Source organism: Pipistrellus hanaki, assembly GCF_964339955.1.
Source record: "Pipistrellus hanaki genome assembly, chromosome: 18".
In the NCBI taxonomy this organism is placed as follows: domain Eukaryota; kingdom Metazoa; phylum Chordata; class Mammalia; order Chiroptera; family Vespertilionidae; genus Pipistrellus; species Pipistrellus hanaki.
The window spans coordinates 4,545,795-4,570,052 of record NC_140520.1 but is presented as its reverse complement, the minus strand read 5'-3'; the positions used below and the strand labels follow the sequence as shown (position 1 = coordinate 4,570,052).

Below are 24,258 nucleotides of genomic sequence, written 5' to 3'. Positions count from 1 at the left end.
GTTGACCTTTTAACCCTGTTGAAGAGTCTGGCGGTTTTTCAACGAGCCTAAAGCCGACTCCTGGTTTCCCTTCCAGCGTCTGCGAGGAGCTTGTCCGCCATCACCGGATTCTCACCACAAGTCCAGAGCCAAACACCCTTCCCAGATTCGGCAGAAGAGGGCAGGTCACGGGCGACGTGCCGCCCTGGACGGGGGAGAGCAGACGCGCAGACACAGGCACAGCTTCCTGGAGCAGACACTCCTGCAGAGACCTCCGCAGACCCCGCCGCGCGGGAGGGAGACCTGGACACTGAGGGGCCGGCTGCTGGGCTCGGTGGTCAGGTGTCTGAGTTCCGGGGCTCAGCCGTCAGGTGTCTGAGTTCCAGGGGGTCCCCACGCTCCTCCTGAGCTGTGGCTCCCGAAGCTCTCACCTCCGTGCTCACCCAGATCATGCCTGCGGGCTGCCAGCAGGGGGAGGCGGGAGTGGCAGGTGAGGTATGCCAGAGCCTCTGCTCTTGGCCAGGCCTGTGTTCCTAAGCTGTCTCCCCAGAGCCTAACCTGGTGGGGTTTAGCGGAGCTCCGTCCACCTGGGGAAGGGGAATAGCCCACGGCAGTCCTTTCTAGCCATCCTTTCCCACTGAAGGAGAGAAATCGGAGAAGCGCTGGTGGAGGTCACAGCCCAGGGACACAGCCTCGCTGGAGGACGGAGCCCTGGCCGTAGGCCCGTGGGAGACTTCCCTCCCCCGACACCTCCCCACCACACCAGCACGGCCCCCTCACCAGGGCTCCTTTCCCAGGCCTGGCTTTCGCCAACAGTCACAAACACTTGCAGGGCACACCAAAGGCCAAAGTTAACGGTTTGAAGAGACAGAACAGGCGTGAGAACCAGACTCATGGTTGGCAGGGAATGTCGGGATTCTCAGACCAGGAATCTAAAACAACTGTGGTTAATATGCTAAGGGTGCTAACGGATAAAGTAGATAACATGCGAGAACAGATGGGAAATGTAAACAAAGACATGGAGAGTCTCAGAAGGGATTTTTTAAATGCTGCAGGTTAAGTGCACAGGAACGAGAGCAAGGCACGCTCTTGGTGGCTTTGTTCGTAGATTGGACGTGGCTGAGGAAAGACCTCTGAGATGGAGACTGTGTCACTAGAAACTTCCAACATTAAAAATCAAAGAGAAAGAAAGACTGGGGGAGGGGTGGGGGAGAGAACAGAATTCCCAAGAACTGTGGGACATCCTTAAAAGCGCCACATTTGCCTAATGTATGGAATACCGAATGAAGAAAGAGAGAAAAGAACAGAAGAAATATTTGAAGCAGTCATGACTGAGAACTTCCCCCGAATCAATGTCAGATGCCAAATCAAACCACTGATCCAGAAAGCTCAGGGAACACCGAGGAAGGTAAATGCCCCCAAACCCACACCTGAGCATATTGTATTCAAACTGCATACAAATCAAAGATGCAAAAAATCTTGCAAGAAGCCAGAGGGGGGGGGGGGGGGCGGGAAACAACCCTGTCTATAGAGGTCTAAAGGTAGGAATTAATTTGACTACTCAGAAACCATGCAAGCAAGAAGACAGTGGAGTGAAATATTTGAAGTGTTGAGAGAAAAACCCACCTTGAGTTCTGTACCTTGTGAAATGATCCTTCAAAAGTAAAGAAGAAAAAAAGACTTTCTCAGACAAAAATTGAGGATATCTGTTGCAGGTAGAATTGACTTGCAAGAAATGTTAAAAGAAGTTCTTCAGAGAGAAGTCAACTCTACATTTTAAAAAAGGCAGAGCATTGGAGAAGGAATAAGTAAAGGTAAAATGAAAACCTAATGGATCTAGCAGATAACAGTTTGTTCAAAAATAATAGCAATAATGTAATTGATTATGTATAAATATGTAATACATATACCTATAATATATATATATACACACACACATACACTGAGTGGCCAGATTATTATGATCTCTGAACACAATAATCTGGCCACTCTGTGTGTGTGTGTGTGTGTGTGTGAGAGAGAGAGAGAGAGGGAGAGAGAGAGAGAGAGACCTGGTGCATATATAACATATATGTTAGAGGCCCTGCGCATGAATTTGTGCATGGGTGGGGTCTGGCCAGCCTGTCCAGGGGGAGGGGACATGGGTGGTTGTCCAGCCTACCTGCTGGTCAAACTCCTGGTTGAGGGAACAATTTGCATATTAGCCTTCTGTTATATAGGATATACACTGAGTGGCCAGATTATTACGCATTCAGAGATCACAATAATCTGGACACTCAGTGTATATGTTTAGGTATGAGTGAAATGAATGACAGTAAAACTACGACAAACAAGAGGGAGAAATTGGGATATTTTGTTATGATCAGATACTTCCACTCCTTCTGCAGTGTATAGCGTTATGTGAAAGTGGACTTGGATTAGTTGTAAATGTGTATTGCAAATTCTAGGGCAACCACTATGAAAAGTTAAAAAAAAAAAAAAGTATAATTGCTATGCTAAGAAAGGAGAAAAGTGGAATATTATAAAACACTCCATTAAAATCACAGCAGCCAGCCCTGGCCAGTGTGACTCAGTCAGTAGGAGCGTTGTCCCATACACCAGAAGGTCCCAGGCCATCATTTGCCTCCTGCACTCCCCCTACAGGGGATCAAACCCAAAACTAGGGTTTGTCCTGACTGGGAATTGAGCCATCAACCATTTGATGCACCAGAGACGATGTGAGTCACACTGGCCAGGGCCGAGCTCTTTATATATATATTCCTGATACAAACCCTTTGTCGGACATGTGATTTGCAAATGTCTATAGCTTATCTTTCCATTCCTCATGTTTCCTTTACAGCAAAAGTTTTTAACTTTGATGAAGTACAATGTGCCCATATTTATCTTTCATGGATCATGTTTTTTTGGCCAAGTCTTAGAGCTCTTTGCCTAACCCAGATCATTAAGCTTATCTTCTATATTTTTCTCTAAAAGTCTTTCAGTTTTATGGTTTTTAAAATATCTTTTTAATTGATTTCAGAGAGGGAGAAGAGAGATAGAAACATCAATGATGAGAGAGAATCATTGATCGGCTGCCTCCTGCATGACTCCTACTAGGGATTGAGCCCACAACCTGGTCATGTGCCCTGACCGGGAATCAAACAGTGACCTGTGACCTCCTGGTTCATAGGTGGATGCTCAACCACAGTCTGTGTATTATCTACTAAAAATCTATTAAAGTTTTTATTTGAATTGAGTTCAATTTTTATCAATTTGTAGAGAAGCCTGCCTCCCCTCTATTGAGCCATGTAATCCATGAACATGGTATGTCTCTCCTTTTATTTACGAGTGTTCTCTCATCAGTGCTTTGTAGTTTTCATTTCTTCCATCAATGTTTTGTACTTTTCAACATAGAGTTTCTATGTATGTTTGAGGAGATTTATACCTAAATCTTCGTTTTTAAAGCTAATGTAAAGGATGTCTTTTTTTTTTTTAAATTCTGGTTTCCGATTTTTATTGCTAGTATATAGAAATATGACACATTTTTATGTGTTGGCCTTACATTCTGCCATCTTACTAAACTCACTTATTAGTTATAGGTGATATGTATGTGTGTGTGTGTGTGTGTGTGTGTGTGTGTATAAATGAATTGTTTGGGCTTCTCTGGGAATAGGGACAGTTTTATTTCCTCCTTTCGAATTCACATGCCTTTTTGTCTTGTATTATTTTTAAAATCATCGATGGCCCTGGCCAGGGTGGCTCAGTGGGTTGGGTGTTGTCTCATGCACCAAGAAGACGCCTTTTGATTTGTTTATGCTTCGTTCCGGAATCTAACATGCAGGCAGTGGTCATGTTCAGTGCAGCGATAACCAACTTCTGTAATGTCGCTATCTTATTGCCAATGATCAAAACGAGTCTTCCCCGTTGGCACACTCCCCGTGATTGCTGCAATCAATGTTGACGCTTCCCTGCAGCTGCCACCAACTCTATCTCTTTCTTCTTCTGTTTTGCAGCCACACCTAGAACCAGACAAAAATCTACCCACCCGCCGAGCTAGGGCATCTGTGCACTTCGGAACCATGTCCATGTCTAGGGGCTTCTCTGCCTCCCTCGCCTCTGCCTCCCTCACCTCCAGAAAGCGTCTCTGCCTCCCTCGCCTCCAGAAAGCCGTGAAGACAGGAGTCCCCCCAAATCTGTGGTTCCACTCTCTGTGGTTTCAGTTGGCTGCCGTCCACTGTGGTCCAAAAGCATTAAGGAAAATTCCAGGAAGTAAGTTTTACACGGCGTGCTGTTCCGAGTAACTGATGAAATCCCCTGCCCTCGGGCTCGGTCCTGCCGGCCATGATTCATCCCTCTGCGGGCAGTCACTCCGGAGCCGTCCCCACGGTCAGACCGACGGTCACAGTGTCCCCGTCTTGTTCCCGGTCACCCTTCCCTCCCTTCATAATGGCCCCGAAGGGGAAGAGTAGTGGTGCTTGCCCTAGCTGGTTTGGCTCAACGGATAGAGCATCAGCCTGCGGACCGAAGGGTCCCAGGTTCAATTCCAGCCAAGGGCACATGTCAGGGTTGTGGGCTTGATCCCCAGTAGGGAGCGTGCAGGAGGCAGCCAATCGGAGATTCTCCCTCTCTCCCTCTCCCTTCCTCTCTAAAATCAATACAATATATATATATATATATATATATATATATATATATATATATATTTAAAAAGAGTAGTGTTGCTGGCTCTGAATATGCCAAATTAAAGTAGAATTGGGCCCTCGCCAGTTTGGCTCAGTGGATAGAGCGGTGGCCTGCAGACCAAAGGTATTTTATTTTATTTTTTAAAACATATTTTATTGATTTTTTTACAGAGAGAAAGGGGGAGGGATAGAGAGTTAGAAACATCCATGAGAGAGAGAACATTGATCAGCTGCCTCCTGCACACTCCCTACTGGGGATGTGCCGGCAACCAAGGTACATGCCCTTGACTGGATTCAAACCATGGACCCTTCAGTCCGCAGGCCGACGCTCTGTCCACTGAGCCACACCGGCCGGGGCCTCAGATCTTGTCTCTGTCTGAATGGACTGCTCCATGTTTGGGAGAAGACTGGCTGGTGCTGCGAGGAAGAGCTGCCTTTTCAGCGGGTGAAGGGACGTCATCATGGCCATCCATCGCCCCGTCGCCATGCCGACCAGGCCTGTGCTCCGTGTTTGGGGCCTCCCCTCGCGCGGGAAGCGGACCAGGGGGCTCGCTCACCTCTGCTGGAGGTGGCAGGACAGCCCGATGGCGGAGCCAGCCAGATCTGGTTTTCTGGGCCGTGAATCCTTCAGGAAAGAATGTGAAGTATTTTCCCCACATCCTCCCAGAGGGGCGGCCAGAGCTGGGGCCCTGGGGGACTCAGAGGGGGGAGCTGGCTCTCCGAGGGGCTGCGGGGGGCAGCTCACCTGTGGGGCGTGGCTCCCGGGACCGCAGAAGAGGGGGGCTGCATGCATTGCAGAAGCGGAGGTCCCACTGGAATGCAAGCATCCGCCCACATCCCAGGTCCCAGGACGCCAGAGCCTGGCGGGGAGATGGCTGTGAGGAGAGGAAAAGCACCCCCCGGTGGCCAGTGCGGGGCGGGCCTGGAGGAGCGGTGCCCACACACAGGCAGGACCAGCATCTGCCCCGTGGCACAGGAGCAGCCATATCCCTGGCCACCTCCACCTCCCACAAGACCCCGCCCTCTGTGTGCTTCTCTGGGGACTTCTGGGCTTTGTTTTGTTTTTAAATATATATATCTGTATTGATTTCAGAGAGGAAGGGAGAGGGCAAGAGAGAGAGACACATGCATGAGGAGAGAGAATCGTGGATCGGCTGCCTCCCGCACAGTCCCTACTGGGGATCGAACCTGCAACCCGGGCCTGTGCCCTGACCGGGAATCGAACCGTGACCTCCTGGTTCCTAGGTTGATGCTCAACCCCTGAGCCACGCAGGTCAGGCTCTGGGGGTTTGGTTTGTTCGTGAAATTCAGTGAGCCGAAGGAGGAAGCTCTAATGATAGGAGCCTTCTCACCAGCTTGGAAAATGAGAGAATCCTGGCGTCTCTTCCCACAGAGCGCCACAGAGCTGTTCCTTCCTCAGACGCAGCCCCTCGGGGACCATGCGTGCGGCTCCGTGTCCCCCTCCTGGGCCGCTGTCTTCTGTGCCCTTCGGGCGGCAGGTTCCGCCGATCCGCCAGCTCCGTGGACCAGGGGCCTGACCCGGGCCAGGCAGAGAGGGCGGAGCCCGGGTTCTGGCCCTGAGTCCCGGCACCACGCATGCCCCGTGTGGCTCCCAGCGGGGGTCCTCCTCTCTCCGTGCCCCCTGTCCGGTCTGTCCGGCCTGGGGCCCTGCAGGCCTTTGCCCAGACAAAGCCACGGGCACGTTCAGGGACATGCCCACGGACACACCGAGGAGGCCAGCATCTCCCCGGGGGCACCCTCGGACCAGGCTGCCGGCGGCGTTCCCGAACCTGCCCGCCCCTCCACGGTTTTGCTCTCGCCGTTCCCCTCCACTGAGTGCCCCTCGATGCTGCCTCTTGACATCCTGATGGTCCTAAAGCTTCAGCAATCACCACCGTCCTCACAGCGGCCGCCCCTCCCCGGGGGCCGGCTCTCTCTCTTCTCCCACGGGAGGGAGGGAGGGCGGGTGGGCGGCACATGCCTTTGATGGAGGCAGCGATGAGGGGACACTTTTAAAAAATATATATGTATTTTATTGATTTTTTTACCGAGAGGAAGGGAGAGGAATAGAGAGTTAGAAACATCGATGAGAGAGAAACATCAATCAGCTGCCTCCTTCCTGCACACCCCCTACTGGGGATGTGCCTGCAACCAAGGTACATGCCCTTGACCGGAATCGAACCCAGGACCCTCCAGTCCGCAGGCCGACGCTCTATCCACCGAGCCAAACTGGTCAGGGCGATCAGGGGACACTTTGCAAGCTCCCTGGAGGCACCGCTGGGCCTCAGTCATCTCTGTGTCCCCCACGGGACCCAGCCCAGGATTCTGCAAGTTCACGTGCAGCCGAACTCGTGTTGCTGAAAGTGGGCCCTGGGCCTGGGCTGGGGTGGAGTCTCCTCAGACCCTGCAGCCTGTGGGGGTGGGAGGTGCGGGGAGTGCTGGGCCTGCGACCTCAGTGACGGGACTCTCTACCCTCCTCCTCCCCCTCTCCTTCCCTCCCTCCTCCTCCCTTCGGCCAGCCCCTCCAGGAGCAGGAGACACTGTGTCCTTGGGACTCTCTTCCATCAGACTTGGGCCCCTTAGGACCCTAGCCCCACCCACTCCGGTCCTGGTCCCTCCAAAGAGGGCAGAGGCCCAAGTGAAGGGTCAGAGGGGCCGTGGGGCGGGGCCAGCACCCCGGCTCCTGGTCTCTGGCTTGGCCCCCAGACTCCCACCTCCCTTCGCACTTGCTCTGGGTCTAAACCACAGGGCTGCCCTTGGCCGGGCTGTTGGGAGCGTGGACGGGGCGTGGGCTGCTGCTGAGGCTGAGCTGCCCTCACACTTCGGGCCGGGACAGCGCGGAGGGTGGGGACGAGGGAGCTTAACTCTTCCAGGGAGGCGGCCAGGCTGGGGCGGGGTCGGGCGCTGGGAGGCCTCAGCCCCCGCAGCTGCCAGGGCAGAAGCAGAAGGGCGGCCCCCAGGCCGGACTGGCAGGCAGCGGCCCGGCCTCCGGACCCCGGGGTGGCCACGGGGAGGCCGGGGAGGGTGAAATGGTTAACGGCTTGTTGAAAAACAAGGAGAGGCCCTCCTCCAGGGGCCCAGCTGGCTGCAGAGCCAGGAGCGGAGGCTCCAGGGGTGATGCAATGGACCCGCCCTGCACACCAGAGAGGGCGAGAGGCGCCCAGCCCGGCCGCCGCCGCACAGCCCCCGGCCGGCCACTGGCCTCCAGCCCCCACCCAGGCACAGGGCAGGCCTTCGGGGCAAAGTTGGCAACAGTCTGGGCACCCCAGACCAGGGAGGGTGCCCCGTCCCACTCCGTGTGGCCCTGGTGGCTTTGCCTCATCAGCGCAGCCAGCCCCTCCTCTGCCAGTTCCCGGACGGGTTCCAGCCGGGCAGGTGGCAGGTGGCAGGCAGGGGCGGAGAGGCTGGGCCTGTGAGAAGCAGACAGGCCTGGCAGCAGCCGATCCCGGCCACCTGGCACCTCCACCGGACCAGCCTTCTCTCCATGGTCTTGGCACAGGGTATCTGCCAGGATCGCAGAATTCCAGACCCTTCCAATGACTCTGGCCGTTCCAAGGATGGGCAGGCTGATCTGAACTCAAGATGGACTGGTGTCCGTGCCTCGGGCCTGGCACCGTCTCAGGGGCAGGGAGAGGGCGTCATGTGTTTCCGAGAAGGGCTTTGCAGGCTGGGACCTGGGGGGTGCGGGGGGAGGAGAGAGCCCTCTCTGAGAAGGCAGGAGGGGGCCCAGGTTTTGTAACCAAGTCCTGCTGCCGACTCCAAGCCCCAGGAGGACAGGCACACGCTCTCTCGCTGACCGCAGGCTCCCTGGCGCCCAGCACGGCTCCTGGCGAGAAGCCGGCGAGGGATAAGTAACGGACCCACAGAGAGCAGGCAGGGGAAGCCTGTCAGTTTTACAATTCCTGCAGCCTGTCACCTCCTCAACACACACTCACACACACACACACACACACAGGCACACACACAGGCGCGCACACACACACAGGCGCGCACACACGCAGACACACACACACTCACACACAGGCACACACTCACATATATACACACACACACTCACAGGCACACACACATATATACACACACAAACACACACACAGGCACACACACACATATACACACTCACACACTCACAGGCACACACACAGGCGCACACACACACAGGCACACACTCACATATATACACACACACACTCACAGGCACACACACATATACACACACAAACACACACACACTCACAGGCACACACACATATATACACACTCACGAACACACACAGGCACACACACACATATATACACACTCACAAACACACACACACTCACAGGCACACACACATATATACACACTCACACACACGCCCTCACACACACTCACACACTCACACTCACAGGCACAGAAAAATACACAAGCAGCACAAAGAATCACCAGAAGAAGGTTGCCTCGAACGTTGTTTACAGTTTCTGGATGCTTCTCAGCCTCCACTTGCCCGGGCTGCAGCGGATACAGGAGGTTTTGGGTGCAAACCAGCTAAAGCATGTGGGATGCTCCGGGGCTGCTGGGCGCCAAGAAGCAGCCAGACGGGGCTCGGCCAGGCTGGCTCACGCACTGGGCACGGCCGCCTCCTTCCCGCAGGGCAGTCCCGGCCTGAGCGAGCCCCCTCCCTCCCGCAGCCTGTCTTGTCCCCAGAGGATCACCCATCTCCTGGAAAGGGCGGGAGTGGCGGGGGCAGACGGGAGGGGCGGGGGTCTGGAAGTGGGGGTCGGGGAGCCGTGGAAGGAGGAGGCAGGCCCACCCAGGGGAGCAGCGCCAGAGCCGCAGGGTGCAGCCGGGAGCATCGCCCTGGGAGCCTGAGGCCGGGGCCAGAAGAGCGAGGCCGAGGGCGCCTCCCGGAGCTGAGCACCGTGGCGGTTCTGGGGCCCCTTGCCTCTCGGGGACCACCGCGGGGCCGGCCTGCAGGAGGGGCGGCCTGCGGAGAGAGCCTGGCCCCGCTCTGGGGTGCCAGCCTGCAGGGAGCGGGCGTGAACGGCGCCAACCGAGGCTCCCCTGGGGCCTGGGAACAGGGCCCTTCACAGACAGACATCCCCCGGGCGTCTCCGCAGACTCCTTATCTCCGCAGACTCCTTATCTCAGCGCCCTCACCCGGCCCTGCTCCCTCCCCTGCTCCCGTCCTAGCGGCTGGCACCACCACTCACCACTCACAGGCTTACCAGGCAGGGCCCTGGCTCCGCTCTCACTCTGCCCGTGCTGCACCCGCACGGAGAGCCACAGTTCCCGGCAGAGGCCACTGCTGCCCTGCTGCCCTGCCTCTTCCCGAGCTCTTCCTTCCGCCCAGAGCCCTCTGCCTGGGCCGGCTGCTCACCTGTCAAGAGTCCGCTTAAGCAGCACCGCCCTCTGCCAACCCTTTCTGCTCATCCCTCCTCCCCTCCCCGCCCCGCCCGCCCTCTGCGCCCAGGCAGACAGACACACCGCCTCACTGATGCCCGCAGCCCACAGCCAGCGCTGCTCCGAACAGCTTCCCCATTGGATGCATATTTCATGAAAAATAAATAATTAAAAAAAAAATGTGGCCCAGCCGGCCTGGCTCAGTGACTGAGCGTCGACCTATGAACCAGGAGGTCACGGTCCAATTCCTGGTCAAGACACACATCTGGGTAGCAGGCTCCATCCCCAGTAGGGGCCTGCAGCAGGCAGCCGATCAGCGATTCTCATCATTGATGTCTCTCTCTCTCTCTCTCTCTCTCTCTCTCTCTCTCTCTCCCTTCCCCTCTGAAATCAATAATAAATACTGTGAAGGGCATTTTTGGGGGAGACAAGGAGTGACTTTGATTAAGGAACCAAGCCCACAGGTGCCACCACATTCCTGGTGACATTTCCCAAGTCACCTCTGCCCTCAGCCTTCTCCTTCCTGGATCCCCTCTGGCCTTGAGGGCCTGCGGAGTGCCCCCACCACACACACACACACACACACACACACACAGGCACAAACGCACACACACATACACATACACACACGCACATGCGCGCACACGCACACATGCACACACAGACACACACGCACACATGCACACACAGACACACACACACAGGCACACACACACCACAGGCACACCGACCCTCTGACCCCGGGTCTCTGGTCCGTGTGCAGCCCCTTGGCGGGCCTTGCGGGGTCACCCGGGGCCGTGGCGGTGGCATGACCTGCTGCTCACGGTGTTATGTCATCCCGCCCTCGGGCTGGCCGAGCCCTTTGATCTCCGGCCGCTCATGGCAGCGGGGGCAGCCACCCATGTCCTCCGCACAGGCTGGTGTCCAGGAATGCCCTTGGCCCTGGCCTGTGCCCCGCCCGCCTTCCAGCGAGCGCACACCCCGTGCCCTCCGTCAGCGCCCAGCCGCCCCGTCTCTCCCCCAGCCAGGCACTCAGGAAAGTGGGGTCAAACCTGTTGGTCACCGTCTGAGCCAAGAAGGCGCTGCTTCCGCCAGGCTGGCCCTGTCTGGCTGTGGGCCTGGGGGTGGGGAAACCTGGGATTGGAGTTCAGGGGTAAAAGAGAGGCTGGATCTTGCTGTCCGAATGCTAACCTCTCTGACAATGGGAATTTCAAAAATATTTATCTATATTTTTTTTTACTGATTTCAGAGAGGAAGGGAGAGGGAGAGAGGGAAGAGAAACATCAGTGATGAGAGAGAATCACTCATTGATCTGCCGCCTCCTGCAGGCCCCCCACTGGGGTCTGAGCCCACAAACCCAGGCATGGGCCTTGACAGGGACTCAAACCCTGACCTCCTGGTTCACGGGTCGATGCTCCACCATTGAGCCACGCTGCCCTGGCGACAATGGGAATTTAATTAAAAAAATCAAATCCAAAGGGCAGGCTCACCGGTGCTTGTATTTATTTTTCGAAATAAGCTAACTTAAGCCACGTGCTTTCCTCTTCAGAGGATGTGGAGTTTTGCCTCTATTCCAACTGGCTCTGCCTCTGCTCTCCGGCCTCTGACGACCGTCCGGGCAAACGCACAGAAGGAAAGCTACCGCGGGCCGCACGCCAGCGTCCCGGGCGGGCAGGCGTGGCCGCTGGCCCCGGGGGAGGCGAGGGAAAGGTGCACAGATCTGGCACGCTGGTCCCCCACCCTGCTGTCCCCTCTGCTACGGGACGGCCCTGAGAGGGCCTTCGAGGGGCTCGAAAGAGCGGGCAGAGGGGAGAAGGCTCGCACAGAAGCACGCGCCCTCCCAGGCACGCACTTCCAGGGGCCGGGCCGCTTCAAACGGAGGCCTCCAGGGGCTGGGTGGTGGTGGGAACACGGGCTTCTCTGACTAAGACTTCTGGGGCCCGGAGGCAAGTATTTCACACTCTTCCCAACCTTGGACACGAACTAGTGGGCGAAGGGTCCTTCCCCCCACAACTGCTTTCTTGAATGAGAGACCCAGGGAGGTTCTGGATATAAAGAGGACCTGGGGGGCAGAGAGAGAGAGAGTGTGTGTGTGTGTGTGTCTGGTGCGGGGGATGGCGATTTAGGAAAAAAACAAAACAATGGGAAGACGTGAACTCTCAGCACAGGGGAGAGGAGTCAGGGGTGAGGTGGAGGGTCGGGAGCGTGTGCCGGGGGAAGCCAGGTGGGACTCGGCGGGCCAGGAAGCTTCGTGGCGTGGGGAGCCCAGGGAGAAATCCCAGGTGGCCGGGGAGCCAAAATAACTTTCCCGAACATTTCAGAAATGTGACTTTAAATCGTTTGCTGTGTGATGTCATCTCTCCCCTGTGGCCAACAAATTTTCATTAGAAGTTCTGCTCCATGTTACAGCACTATTTGTGTGGTTGTTTTGGAGTCGGGGTGGGGGCTGGAAGGAACAGGGGCTGCAGCATTCCCCGTGCGAACTGATGGCAGGAGCTGAAGAAACAGCCACGAGGCCGGAATCCTGAGCAAAGCTTCGACGAGGCAGAAAACCAGAACCAGAGGTGACCACAAACTCAGAGTCCCCCTCAGTAACTCGCAGAGATCCTGGGAGGGCATTGGACGTCCACGGACGTGGGAGTTCGAGCCAATGTCATCCGAATCTCAAAGGACACGCTACCTCAGCTGACATCAGGCTGCAAATAGGCTTTGCCTCTCCAGCTGGACTAAGCCTTGCAAAACATAGACTAAGTCTCCAGGGCCTTTGCTATCCAGGGCAAAAGAGTGGGGGCAGCACATAGTAGGGTCCAGTAAAGGCATGTGAATGGTCTGTGGATGCCCTGGGTGCGCCTCACTGGGAACTGGCAGAGTTTAATATTTGGGGGTCAGGGGGAATGGCACTGAAGCAGGAAAGCCATTCAGTCTGGAAACTTCTCCCCCTACCGCCATCATCTGACCCGTTAGCCAGCCCTATCCCCCTTGGCTAGATAACATCAGCTCTGTGGCCTGGAGGCCTGTAAACAGGCAAGGCCCAGGGGACACGGTGGAGGAGGAGGTCACAAAGGTTGTGCAGAAACCACACCGCTCTGCGTCTGCCCACCCTCATAGACCCAGGGAGGTAAACACTGCCCCTTGGTTCGGGGCTTCAGGTCCAAAGGTCCTGGGGCGGGGGCATTGAATGAGTGAGTTGTTTTGGGCTGCAGATGTTTCCTAGGACCAGCTGCAGGATGTGTCGCGTGGGGCTCTGGTCTCTGCATCCCGCTTACGCTGTTTTGAGGCCTTGTGCCTGGAACCCCACATCCCAAAGACCCCCCCCTCCCCCCCCCAAGTTCTGCAGCTTCCCTGCAGGAACCACACGCTGCTCGCAGGGCTGATGGCGCCACCTGGCGGCGCAGAGGGTCCGATGCACCCTGCGAGCTGGGAAGCCAACGGGGGAGTCTGCGGCGGCGGCCCCGCCCAGCGTGGTGACGTCACGGACGAGCGCCTCTCCGCCCCGCCCGGGAGCTGCCAGTACCTGACGTGGCGTCACCGCCCTCTACCCTTACTCTGCGTGCGTGCGTGTGTGCGTGCGGCGGAGGCGGCGGCGCGGGCCAGTCGGAGCTCCGCGCTGCTGCTCTCGGGGCTCCTGTCGCTGCCGCCGTCGCGGTCCCGCTGCCTCGGACGGCCCGGCGGACTCGGCGTCCGCCCAGCTCCTCGGCCGGCCCGGTCGCGGCCCCGCGCGGGCCCGCGGGAGGGTGGGCGAGCGCGTGCCGGAGGGCGCCGCGCGGGCGGGCGGGCGGGCGGGCGCTCGGGCGCGGGCGAGGCGGGGGCGGCGGGGCAGCAGCGGGCCCGGCCGGCCGGGGAATGTCGATGCCTGACGCGATGCCGCTGCCCGGGGTCGGCGAGGAGCGGAAGCAGGCCAAGGAGATCGAGGACGCCGAGAAGTACTCCTTCATGGCCACCGTCACCAAGGCGCCCAAGAAGGTGCGGGGGCTCGGGCGGCGGCGGGGCCCGGACCCGGCGGGGCCTCGCGGGAGGGGCGCGAGCGGGCCCCGCGCTCCAGCCGGCCCGCGGCGCCAGGGCCGAGGTCGGAGGGGGTCGCGGCGGGCCGAGAGGGTGGCGGGGTGGCGGGGGAACCGCCCCGGGCCCGTCCCGAGCTGGCCAGGCCGCCCCTGACCTCCCTTTCCTTTGTCCCTGGGCCCCGGTCCTCCGGGATCTCTCTGAAACGCGTCCCTGGCCTTGCCCGGAGGAAGGGCCTCGGAGACGGGAGCGCGAGGGCGGTGAGCCCCTGGCTGAGCCCCGGGCCCGGCCCCGGGGGGTGGGGGTGCGCAGGAAGCCCCCCGCAGGTGAGGGGTCAGCCAGGTAGCGCCGCGCCGGGAGCTCGGCTGCGTGCTCGCCGGGAGGCCCCAGCTCTGCTGTGCAGGTGAGAGCAGCGGGGGCGGCGCGGGGGGAGAGAACACTGTGATCTTCACTCTTTCGCTGCTCCACTTCCTCCACGCACGTGAGCACTGAGCCCTGGGAGGCGGGTGACAGCGGACGCCGTCTGGGGTACACGTTTGTCGTCGTCGAGTCACGCGAACAGCTGATCCCTGAGGCTTCCCTGGAGCAGGGGGCTGGGTGGGTCTGCCGGGTGGGTGGGTGGGAAGACAGGATGGCTCAGTTTCCTCTGTTGTGCTGCGGGCTGAGCCCAGAGGATGCCCTCCCAGCCCTCTTGCCGGGAAGGTTAACCGGCAGCCTTCGGAAGGGGCGCTCGGTCTCACCAGCTCCGGGAGCCGTGGCACCGGGATCCTGAGCGTTTGCTGCCAACAACATCCTGCCTTTGCACATACCTGGCGCTCGGGTAGCAGGAGACCGGAGAACCTTTGCAGGCCCCGGGGGAAGCCGGATAAACATCCCCCCGCCGGTGTCAACACAGAGTGGCCGAGGCCTGCAGCGTTCCCTGGGGCAGCGCTTGTGTAAGCAGACCGGCCTGGCTGGAAGGCTTGGCAGGAGCAGTTACAGCCCGGAGGCCCCTTCACCTGGACTGGTTACTGCTGTCATTCCTTTTGTTTTATCTTTTCTTTTTTTTGTAAGAAATTAATCTAACACTCCAGAAATCAAATGCAGGGTGGAAAAGACAGTTCATTGTTGTGTGCTTCATTCAGCTCCATTTCCCCCACGAACGTATGGTCTTACGATAGAATGCCTTTTAAAAGGTTGGGGAAGATCTTTTGATTCGAAAGGGCCCCAGGAGCCCTTTTAGTGCTCTGGGTTCGGCCGATTACGTGGCTGGGTCAGTAACCCGTAGTCATCTGTTTAGAGGCAGCCACAGCCGTGCTGGCAGAATGCTTAAGGATAGTACCTTCTAGGAGTGACGGGAAAAGCTGGTACCCTAACTCCCCCACTGCTTTCTCTCCCCGCCAACCTGTCTTGTTCTCCGCATTAGGCGCCTCTATTCCTACTGGCCTTTATGTTACCAAGCCTTTATTCTCGCAAATGCCACTACTAATGAGATAAAGTTTGTATCCTAGATCGAAGATCGTAAACTACAAAAAGGCAGGGACTCTTGTGCGCCATTGAACGCACTGTGCGTGGCTCTGTCCCTAGAGTCTGCAGTAGGTACTCAGTATTAATGGCCCACCTGGCTAGCTGGTACTCCAGATGTCTACATGGCCGCCTACCAGGAAGAGGTGCCCTCTCCCCCTTGCTTCCCTGGAGGAATAACGCTAATGTGTATTATTGTCAGGCCAAGTGCTAATGACTTGAAAGGCTCATTCCATTAGCTGACAGCAGGCCGGGGCCAGGAACGTGGGAAGACCCCGTGTGAATTTCCATTTGCTGGCAAATGTATCCCCGTGTTTCTTATTAATCTTGCTCTCTCTGAGCTTTATTGTGTGGCACTTACGCAGCATGATATTAAAGTGCTTTATGATAACTAATTACCCTCCTGCGAGTGACTATAAAAGGCATTTATTTAGTTCATGGGTTGGTTGCGGACTAGTCAAGGTCATGTAGCAGCAAGTCCCAGGTGATCGTTTTTCCAGAACGGCAGCGGAGTTGGACAGTATGACGTAACGCACTTTTGTGCCTCTGCCATGTGTGGCTACTGTGAGAAAGCATGAGGAAAGTAAAAGAAAAATGCAGTGTGGCGGTACTGAAGGGCCTCTTCACAGGGTGCTGTCCTTCACCTGTGAGGATTCCGACGTGGCTCCGGACCAAGTAATTCTGGATCATTCCGAGCCCCGAGGCCCCTTGGGAACTGAGGACATTTCTGATGCCAGAGGCTGTAGGTCACTTCAGGGTGACCTTGCTGGTCCTCAGCTCAGATTCCAGTGTAACTGGTGAAGTTTTTTCCCCTTATTGAGGAAGAGCGGATGTCCATCAATGGGAAGCATAGGTACTGAGATTCTTCTATAATCATTCAGTTTATATGCCTGGGGGCTCCCACGGTGCTTTGTAGATAATAGACTTGTTGGTTTGATTGTTGACCTGGGTGTCTACCACCTTAAGCAAGTGAGCTTCTGTGCCTCAGTTTCCTTATTGGCCTAGTAGGTGCTTTTTGTTTGCAGCAGGGGAAATAGGCACAGGTTGGAACCAAGCAAAAGTGTTTTTGTGTGTGTGTTTTTTTAAAGAAGTCTATTAGAGGGCAGGAGTGGGGTGGAGGGGGTCAGTGGGGAACAAAGGGGAACATTTGTAATACTTACAACAATAAAGACTTTTAAGACTCCCTCTTTTTTGTGAGCATTTGAGCTGCTTATAATACAGGACTCATACAGTACAGAGAGGAAGTCAAAACTATAGAAACTAGCAAAACTGTTATTAACCCTGAGGGCTCCAATGGTTGGTAAGGCTGATCATCACATGTAACTCGGAGCTTCCTAGGAGCCCGGGGGTAAAGGAATCCCAGAGTTACTTAGTCTTCCTAGCAGACACGGGAAAGAATACATACTGATTCCTGAGGAGGACAACTTGTGCTGACACTTAGTTCCAACGGCGGTTTCTGTAGGACGTGAGCAGCTATCGTATGATTGGGTAGTAAGGCTTGTTCACGGTGGTCACTGGTGATTTCAGATGGTATAACGGAGTTTTGGGTGAGAAAGCAGTCCTTTCCTTGTACTGAATGGTGTGAGGAAAAGGCCTTTTCAGAGGGTGCTGTCCTTAACCCCTGAGGATTCCCTGTGGCTCCGGACCAAGTGATTCGGATCATTCCAAGCCCTGAGGCCCCTGAGGAAATGAGATGTTTCTGGTGCCAGTCAGAGGCTGGAGGTCTCTTCAGGGTGACCTTGCTGGTCCTCAGCTCAGATTCTGGTGTAACCGGTGAAGTTTTAAACACTTTGGGAAAGGGGCTGTCCATCAAAAAGCACAGGTATAGAGATTCTTCAACAATAATCACAACGGTCACAACCAAAGAGGATCCCTGTTTGTGATTGGCGGTTAGGTTATTAGGTTATCAGGCACACGGAACAAGTCAGCTGGCTGCCCATCACCACTGGTGTTTATCCTTCTGTTTCTGCCACTTTGTGTTGAGAGAGAGGTAAGAGCAGTTCTTGGGCTTTTAGAAATGACATTGTATCAAGTCGACTTCCCCCCCATAGGTGAGCCCAAGTCTCCTGCTTGTTGATGGAACTGAAATAGACATGTTTCTCTGAAAGGCCAGCAGGAGCTCGCTCTTCTCTGCACTTCCGGACATTTGGAGGGACTCGGGGTGACACATGAGGCACTTGCCCTAGGAGTTTTGCAGTCAGACTACCAAACAGTGCAAGAGGGGCAAGAAGAGAGAGAGCACAGACGTTACTTTTGCTTGTAGGATATTCTTCTTTTGAATAAAGGAGTCAGCTGAACCTAGGAAACATACCAGCAGAACCCCAGTGAGTACTAGTTACCCATTTCGGTGGAATCTTAGTGTAGTTTTACAGCATTTACACCGGTACTTCGAGTCCCTGAGAAGAGATTTAATAGGCTGACTTCCCTCTTCTTCAAACATCATTAGTGTCTCTTGATTCTCTTTCCTGGCGGTCTCTGATCTGGCCTCAGAGGTGTAAGAAGATCCTATCTTGTGTAGATTTCTCCACAGAAATGGATCACCTCTCTTTCTTACTTGATTCTGTTTAGTTAGTGCAACACTAGTTTCCGTTATCACTTTGTTCTAAGTTCATTAAACTTTTAGCTTGTGGCAAGATTACAAATGTGGGCCATTTGTTTTATCAGGAGGATGTAGCTCGGATCCAATGTGTTATCCAATGTGATCTCTTCTGACGGTGTTTACAAGTTTTTTAATGTATTTTGATACATGCAGTGTAGATCTTTAGTTGCCTGTGACACCGAATAAGTTTACTTTGTTACCTCATGTATCAATAGTTAAGATCGGTAAACAAGTATTTTAGTGCTTTCTTGAACCTGACATATAAAGGAACTGGCCAGTAAAGGAGAATCATTTATACCAATCTGTTTCTCAAATTTGGGAATCTGAATATTAGAATTTTATTAAGAGCCACCCTTATTTTTCTGGGAATAATATTCAGAACATGTCCTAGTGAGGGGGGTCAGAAGCAGCCCCTCATGTATGAAGAACGACATATTTGCACTGACCAGTTTTTTCCCAACCTGAAATCTGAGAACCCAAACTTGAGGACAAATTCTTACCACAAGACTCTTATCAACACTGTGAGTGCCTTGCATATGGTAGCAGTTAAAATTTCACATAGAATTGTGGTCACTTTTTCTCTTCTGATCCCATACTTCCCTTTGACTCATTGAGGAAGTTTTCTTGCTCTCCCACTATTGCTTGCCTGCTACATGAAATGTGTTGAACTTTTCATTTTTGTTCCTAAAACTGAGTAGCAGTGCAATGTAAGTCAAGCACTCTACTTTCAGAGTCAGGTTTACCTTCAGTCTCTGCCATCTAATAGACTTGGAACTTTGGACCAGTGACTTAAGCTGTCTGAGCCTCATTTTCTTTCTGGAAATGACTTTATTTCACTCTCATTCTTGAGAGATAGTTTTGTTAAGTACACAATTTTAGGTTGACATTTATTTTTCTCAACACCTTGAAGATATGATTCCATTACCTCCTGGCCTAAATGATCACTAAATAAAAGTTGTCCTTCTAATTATTTATTTGCAGGGGATCTATCCCCTACATCATCCCTTTTTAAAGCTACTTTTAAGGTGTGTTTTTTACAACTGCATATGACTGTGGTCAAGGGCATGGACTTTGAGCCTCCATTTTTCTATCTGTAAAGTGGGGAATAGTGATAGCACTACAGCATTGTCAAGAGGAATAGCATTTAGTAAATCTCAGTGTATTTACTCTCTTATAACTAGGGTGACCATATATCCTGGTTTGCCTGGGACAGTTCTGGTTTATGCCTCTTATCCCAGCATGTTCTTCAATGAGTACCTTCTTCCATCTAGTTTATTTGAAATTTTCATATATGTATTACACACACACACACACACACACAAATATATATATATATCATTCATAGAAAGCTAAAACAAAGCTGTTTCTATTGGGACATCTTTTAAACAGGAAGAAGATTTTTCCTGACAAAATGTTTTTTTCTGTAGAGCTGACACCTATAGAGCACCAGAGTACTTGTTGATTTCCAGGAGGCGGATAGACAATGGGAGAACTCGGAGCTTGTGATGGAAGTGGGATCCGCGCTACCCAACCACCGCATAGAATGTGGGTGTCTGTCAGGCGATGGGCTAGCTGGGTCCAGGAGTCTGTTTCTTCAGTCTGCAATAGTAACTAGAATCCCAGAATTATGTGAAACCATTGCAAAGACTCCTCTGAGCTATGACTTTATCTTCTTATGTAATCACCTCAGATCGCATCTCTCTGCCTGCGCGGCCCTCCTCCAGGCTCTACTCCAGACGGCCTGCTCCTAACTGTGTGGACCCGAGTTTCTCCTGCAGAAGCGCGTGGCCTTTGCTCCACAGCAATTACAGAGCCAGGGCGGGACACGCTGGCCTTGGGTGACACCCAGACTCGTTTCATTTTTGTTCTTATCTCTGTTCATTTTTTCTGGAGAATTCAGCCCAGGGTCTAAATCTCAGAGTGTATGTAATGATTGGCTCTGGTTAACAGTATACCGTGGGCCTTAGTCACTTACTGCTCAAACAGGACACAAAGGAAAAAGCTCAATGAGCTGGTAAACGGTAGTATTTAGGGTCTGGGGTGGCGTGGAAAGAACCACACATCTAGGACTGTCCAAGCATGTTCCTGCTTTCTTTTTTTTAAAGTATAGGTGACATACAATGTTATATTAGTTTCAGCTGTACAACATAGTGATTTGACATTTATATACCTTTCAAAACGATCCCAAGTCTAGTAACCATCTGTCACTGTACAAAGTTATATTATTGACTGTTTTCTGTGTGCTGTACATGACATCCTTGTGACTTACTTATTTCATAACTGTACCTCTCCATCCCCTTCACCTTTCTTGTCCATCTCCCCCACCCCCGCCCCCTACTCCTACCTCACCCCCCTCTCCACCCCCAGCAACCATTAGTTCGTTCTCTGCATCTATGAATGTTTCTGTTTTTGATTCCATACATAAGGGTATCACACGCTATTTCTCTTTCTTGTCATGAAAGCCCCAGTGCCTTAGCTAATGTGTCTCCATGTTCAATCTGTAGGGCTGAATGGGCTTAGCATGTTCTCCTTGACCAGTTCACTTCTTATAAAATGGGCACCCGGTACTCAGCTGTGTGCTAGACTGAGGCTTCAACGGGAGGGCCTGGGACTGCTCATCCATGCTGCTCATCATATATGTACCGTCGCAGGTTTAGTTCTTGACAATCTGAAGAACCGCCCAGCCAGAGCAAGCCCTGTTGGTACAGTTCCCTTCTGACCCTGTGTGTGCAGTGGCGTGAGCAGGATCCCATGGGGCTGTGCGCTTGGGGCCAAGAGAAGGCCCGTGCTCCGCGTGGCGCACAGCTCTGAGCTGGACGGAGAATTGGAGAGCGGCAGGACCGAGGGGCTACGGCCTGGAGGGGATGAGTGTAACCACGTCTCATGTCGCTGTGCTTGGAGTACTGTCCGGATTTGGAGATGTTTAATAAATGTCTCCACTCTCCTCGTCTTTAATGGGTTGTATTAAGGTGGAACCTCTGGGACACAAGTTTCTGTGGACTTGATGGGAAGGACTTTTCCTCTTCCCACGGCACTGGCTTGACCTCAAGTCAGAGCTTTTGGGCTGTGACCTGTTCCCATTCATGATCTTGGGGTCCTGTACTCAAAAAGGGACCCTCAGGGAAGTTGGAGGACAGAGATTCTGGCTGCCCTCTTTGACCATACCTCACACATACGTGTAGTGTGCAGTGCCTGCACACGTACTGACAGTGCTTGTTTACTGAGGAGAACACTGTGACATGATTGTCCCCAGGAGAAAGTGCTGGACTTACTCGGTGGCTTTGGCTTAGTACTTTCCCCTTCAGTTGGCTGGGTTGTTTTCTTATTTAGACCTCCCACATGGACGATGATGGAGAACCAGGGGCTGCAGATGAGAAACTGATAGGAATTTTCAACATCTCAGTGGGTCCCTAGATCCTGCCAGAACTACTTTCACATGTGAGGTAGGAAAGAAGCTTGAGAATACGAGGCTCCAGCTTCTCAGCTCAGTAGCATGAGAACCACAGGCAGCAGGCCCGAAGCTTAGGGGTGCCCTTAGACACAATAGAAAAAGTAACTTGAAATTTCCATCAAGTGTAAGTCCTTAGCATTAGGGACTCTGCCCAAGTCTGATTTTCAGATGCTCCTGATTAAAGAATAGATGCTTACCCTTAGGGTGTTTGGGGTTTGGGGACCAGTGGCGAGTTGAACAGTTCCACTTTGGAATGTGCGTTGAGTCCTGGAAGTAACAAACCACAGCTCTGCCCGGCCGTGGTGAGCAAACTTCTGATCCTTCTCATTCTGCAGCCCGGCCGCCCTTCCGGGTTGAGCTGAGCGTTCACAGCTGTATGTGCCCTCGTCTTTGAAATACACCTTCCTCAGACCCGCACCCTGGGAGCTGGGCCAGTGCTTGTCCTGACCGGGAACCTAGACTCTAGTTGGCACCGAGGACTGTGCGTGTGACGTTTCCCCGGAGGATGTGGCCTCGGCAGGATTCGGGGGGAAGGGAGACCTTCGGGATTCTGCCGCTTTGGGAATAGAAGCAGGTGCTCCGTGGAGACGCGGTAACTGATTCAATGTCCTGTGGGTGGCCGGGTCTCCACCTTCCAGCCCAGCGCCTGAGTGTTCCGTGCCCAGACTTCTTAGGAGGCAAGACACGAAGGTTCCCAATGTTCCGTTCTTATGGCGAGCAGCCCAGCTGGCTTGTCGAGCTGGATTAGATGAATTGTGAATGCCAATTACACTGATCAATACAGTGGCCTTGGTAACAGACTTGTAGCTGCTCTAGAATCTGTTTACTTCACATTTGTAACAGAAAAGAGACCAGGCTGGCCGGGAACACGATGTTCTGAGAGTAATAAACTGTATTGTGAGCCCAAGGAAAACGCGTGCTGAGGGCACTGACCCTGTCGCTCCCCTTCCCCAGGACTTTCCAGAGGGACGCCCCGCTCTGGGGTGCTTCCGTTCTGATTTGCCAGATGAGGGTGAATTGAGGACAGCCAAGGCTTGGCTTTTAGTGAGATGGGGTTCCGAACCTTAAAGGCTAGAAGGGGAGCATCGGTGTTGGGAGCACCTCGGTTCTCTGCCTGGTTTGGAATTGGGAGTGGTGAGCTGATGAAACTCATCTCACCCCTTGCATTCAGGGGAAGGAGCCCCTCCTATCTGGGGAGTAGAGGTTCAGATTCTGCACATTCCTTTCTGGCTCCACAGGGAGGGGGTTAGCTGCGTGTGGGCATGCGTGGAATGAGAGCACCTTGCCAATTGTTACTGAGTTTGGACGAGGCCATTGTGAAAACAGTGCTCCCTCACACCAGCTCTGTCCTGCCCCTGAGCCTGCGGTCCCTCCAGTAGATGGTTCGTACCTGACAGGCGGAGGTGTTGCTAACGGCGGATTCTCTCCTTCCTTCGGCTTATTTTATCTCTGAGCGACATGTAGCTCCCCCTTTGTTCCCGGCATCCCTTGAGTCACTCTCTCAAGAGCCTGGTAAACTGGGGTGCCGGAGTTTGCTTTTTCAGGTCCTGCTGGGATGGGCCCAGATCAGTGCTTCTTGAGGAGTGGGAAGGAGTGGAAGCTATCAGTCATCTGGGGAACTTTTCCAAAATATGTGTGACCAGGGCCCTAACACAGACTTATCAGGATGGGGAGGGGTGGAGGGTGAGGGGCAGGTAGAGGATGTGTGAGGTATGCACATTTTAACAACTCAAACTTGAGGAGCCCAGATTTAGAACCCCTCTTTTAGATTATCTGACATTGGCAAGGCAGTCTAGCTACCACCTATCTTGGATGACTTTGGCCTTGAGGAAAAGTCTTGTCCCATGTGAGAGGTCCTGGAAATAACCTATATTTAATTGTTGTTCTTTCCAAGGTGTTCAGAGTGAGCTCTGACCAGAAGTCACGCTGCCCGGGTCCCGGCCTGTGACGGGCACTTAGAGTACATCAGTGAGCAGGACACTGATTCATATCCCGTGCGGCTCACCTTCCTCTGAGGTTGTTGTTTGGCTCCGTAAGTCAGTGTAGCGGTTATTCATCATTTGGGGTTTGGAGCTCTATCAGAGCTGTTTGCCTTCCAGAAACACGGACATCTATATGACACTAGAATGCTTGCCTGGGATTGAGAATGTGGTGCTTAGGACTGTTAGCGCCTAGCCAGACCAGCTCTTTTCACCTTACAGCCCAGGCATCTGCAAAGATCCTGGTGGTGTCTCTGGAAGAAGTAAGTAGGAGAATGGCTAGGCCTCCAGTAAACCAGTGGCATTCCTTGAGTCTGTGTCCTCTCTGAAATCCTAAGAATGATCTCTCCTGTCCCCATTCCCTACTTCTAGTTTCTGGTTGGCTAAGCTTTTTGGACTCAGTGGATTAAAAATCAGGTCAGAATATGAGGCTCTCCTTAACATGATGACTTATATTATGAATTCCTAGACTAATAAGGATAGTAAAACTATAAAGCTCAGCAGAGGGCATTTTAATGAAATTCTGGCTTCAAAACAGAAAGTCACAGAAGGAATTGACTGAGGTGCTGAGGAAACAGTCAAAGAGTGAAGATTAGAGAAGGATCGGGAAAAACGGAGGGCAGGGCCCAGGAAGCCAGCTGACTGAGCGGGTGAGACTGGTAGCCAGGAAGCAGGTTCCTTCTGAAACCAAAGTGAGTGGATTT

General features: G+C 53.8%; 1 protein-coding gene across 1 annotated transcript in view; it reads left to right on the top strand.

Moving 5' to 3' along the window:
• The first annotated feature begins 13,825 nt into the window (after positions 1-13,825).
• AHCYL1 (adenosylhomocysteinase like 1) overlaps positions 13,826-24,258 on the top strand; it is a 30,723-nt gene continuing 20,290 nt past the window's right edge. Inside the window, exon 1 of the mRNA XM_084866229.1 lies at positions 13,826-13,986. Within this exon, the coding sequence (XP_084722355.1) occupies positions 13,867-13,986 (120 nt within the window). The 5' untranslated portion in view covers positions 13,826-13,866. The remainder of the gene's footprint in view (positions 13,987-24,258) is intronic.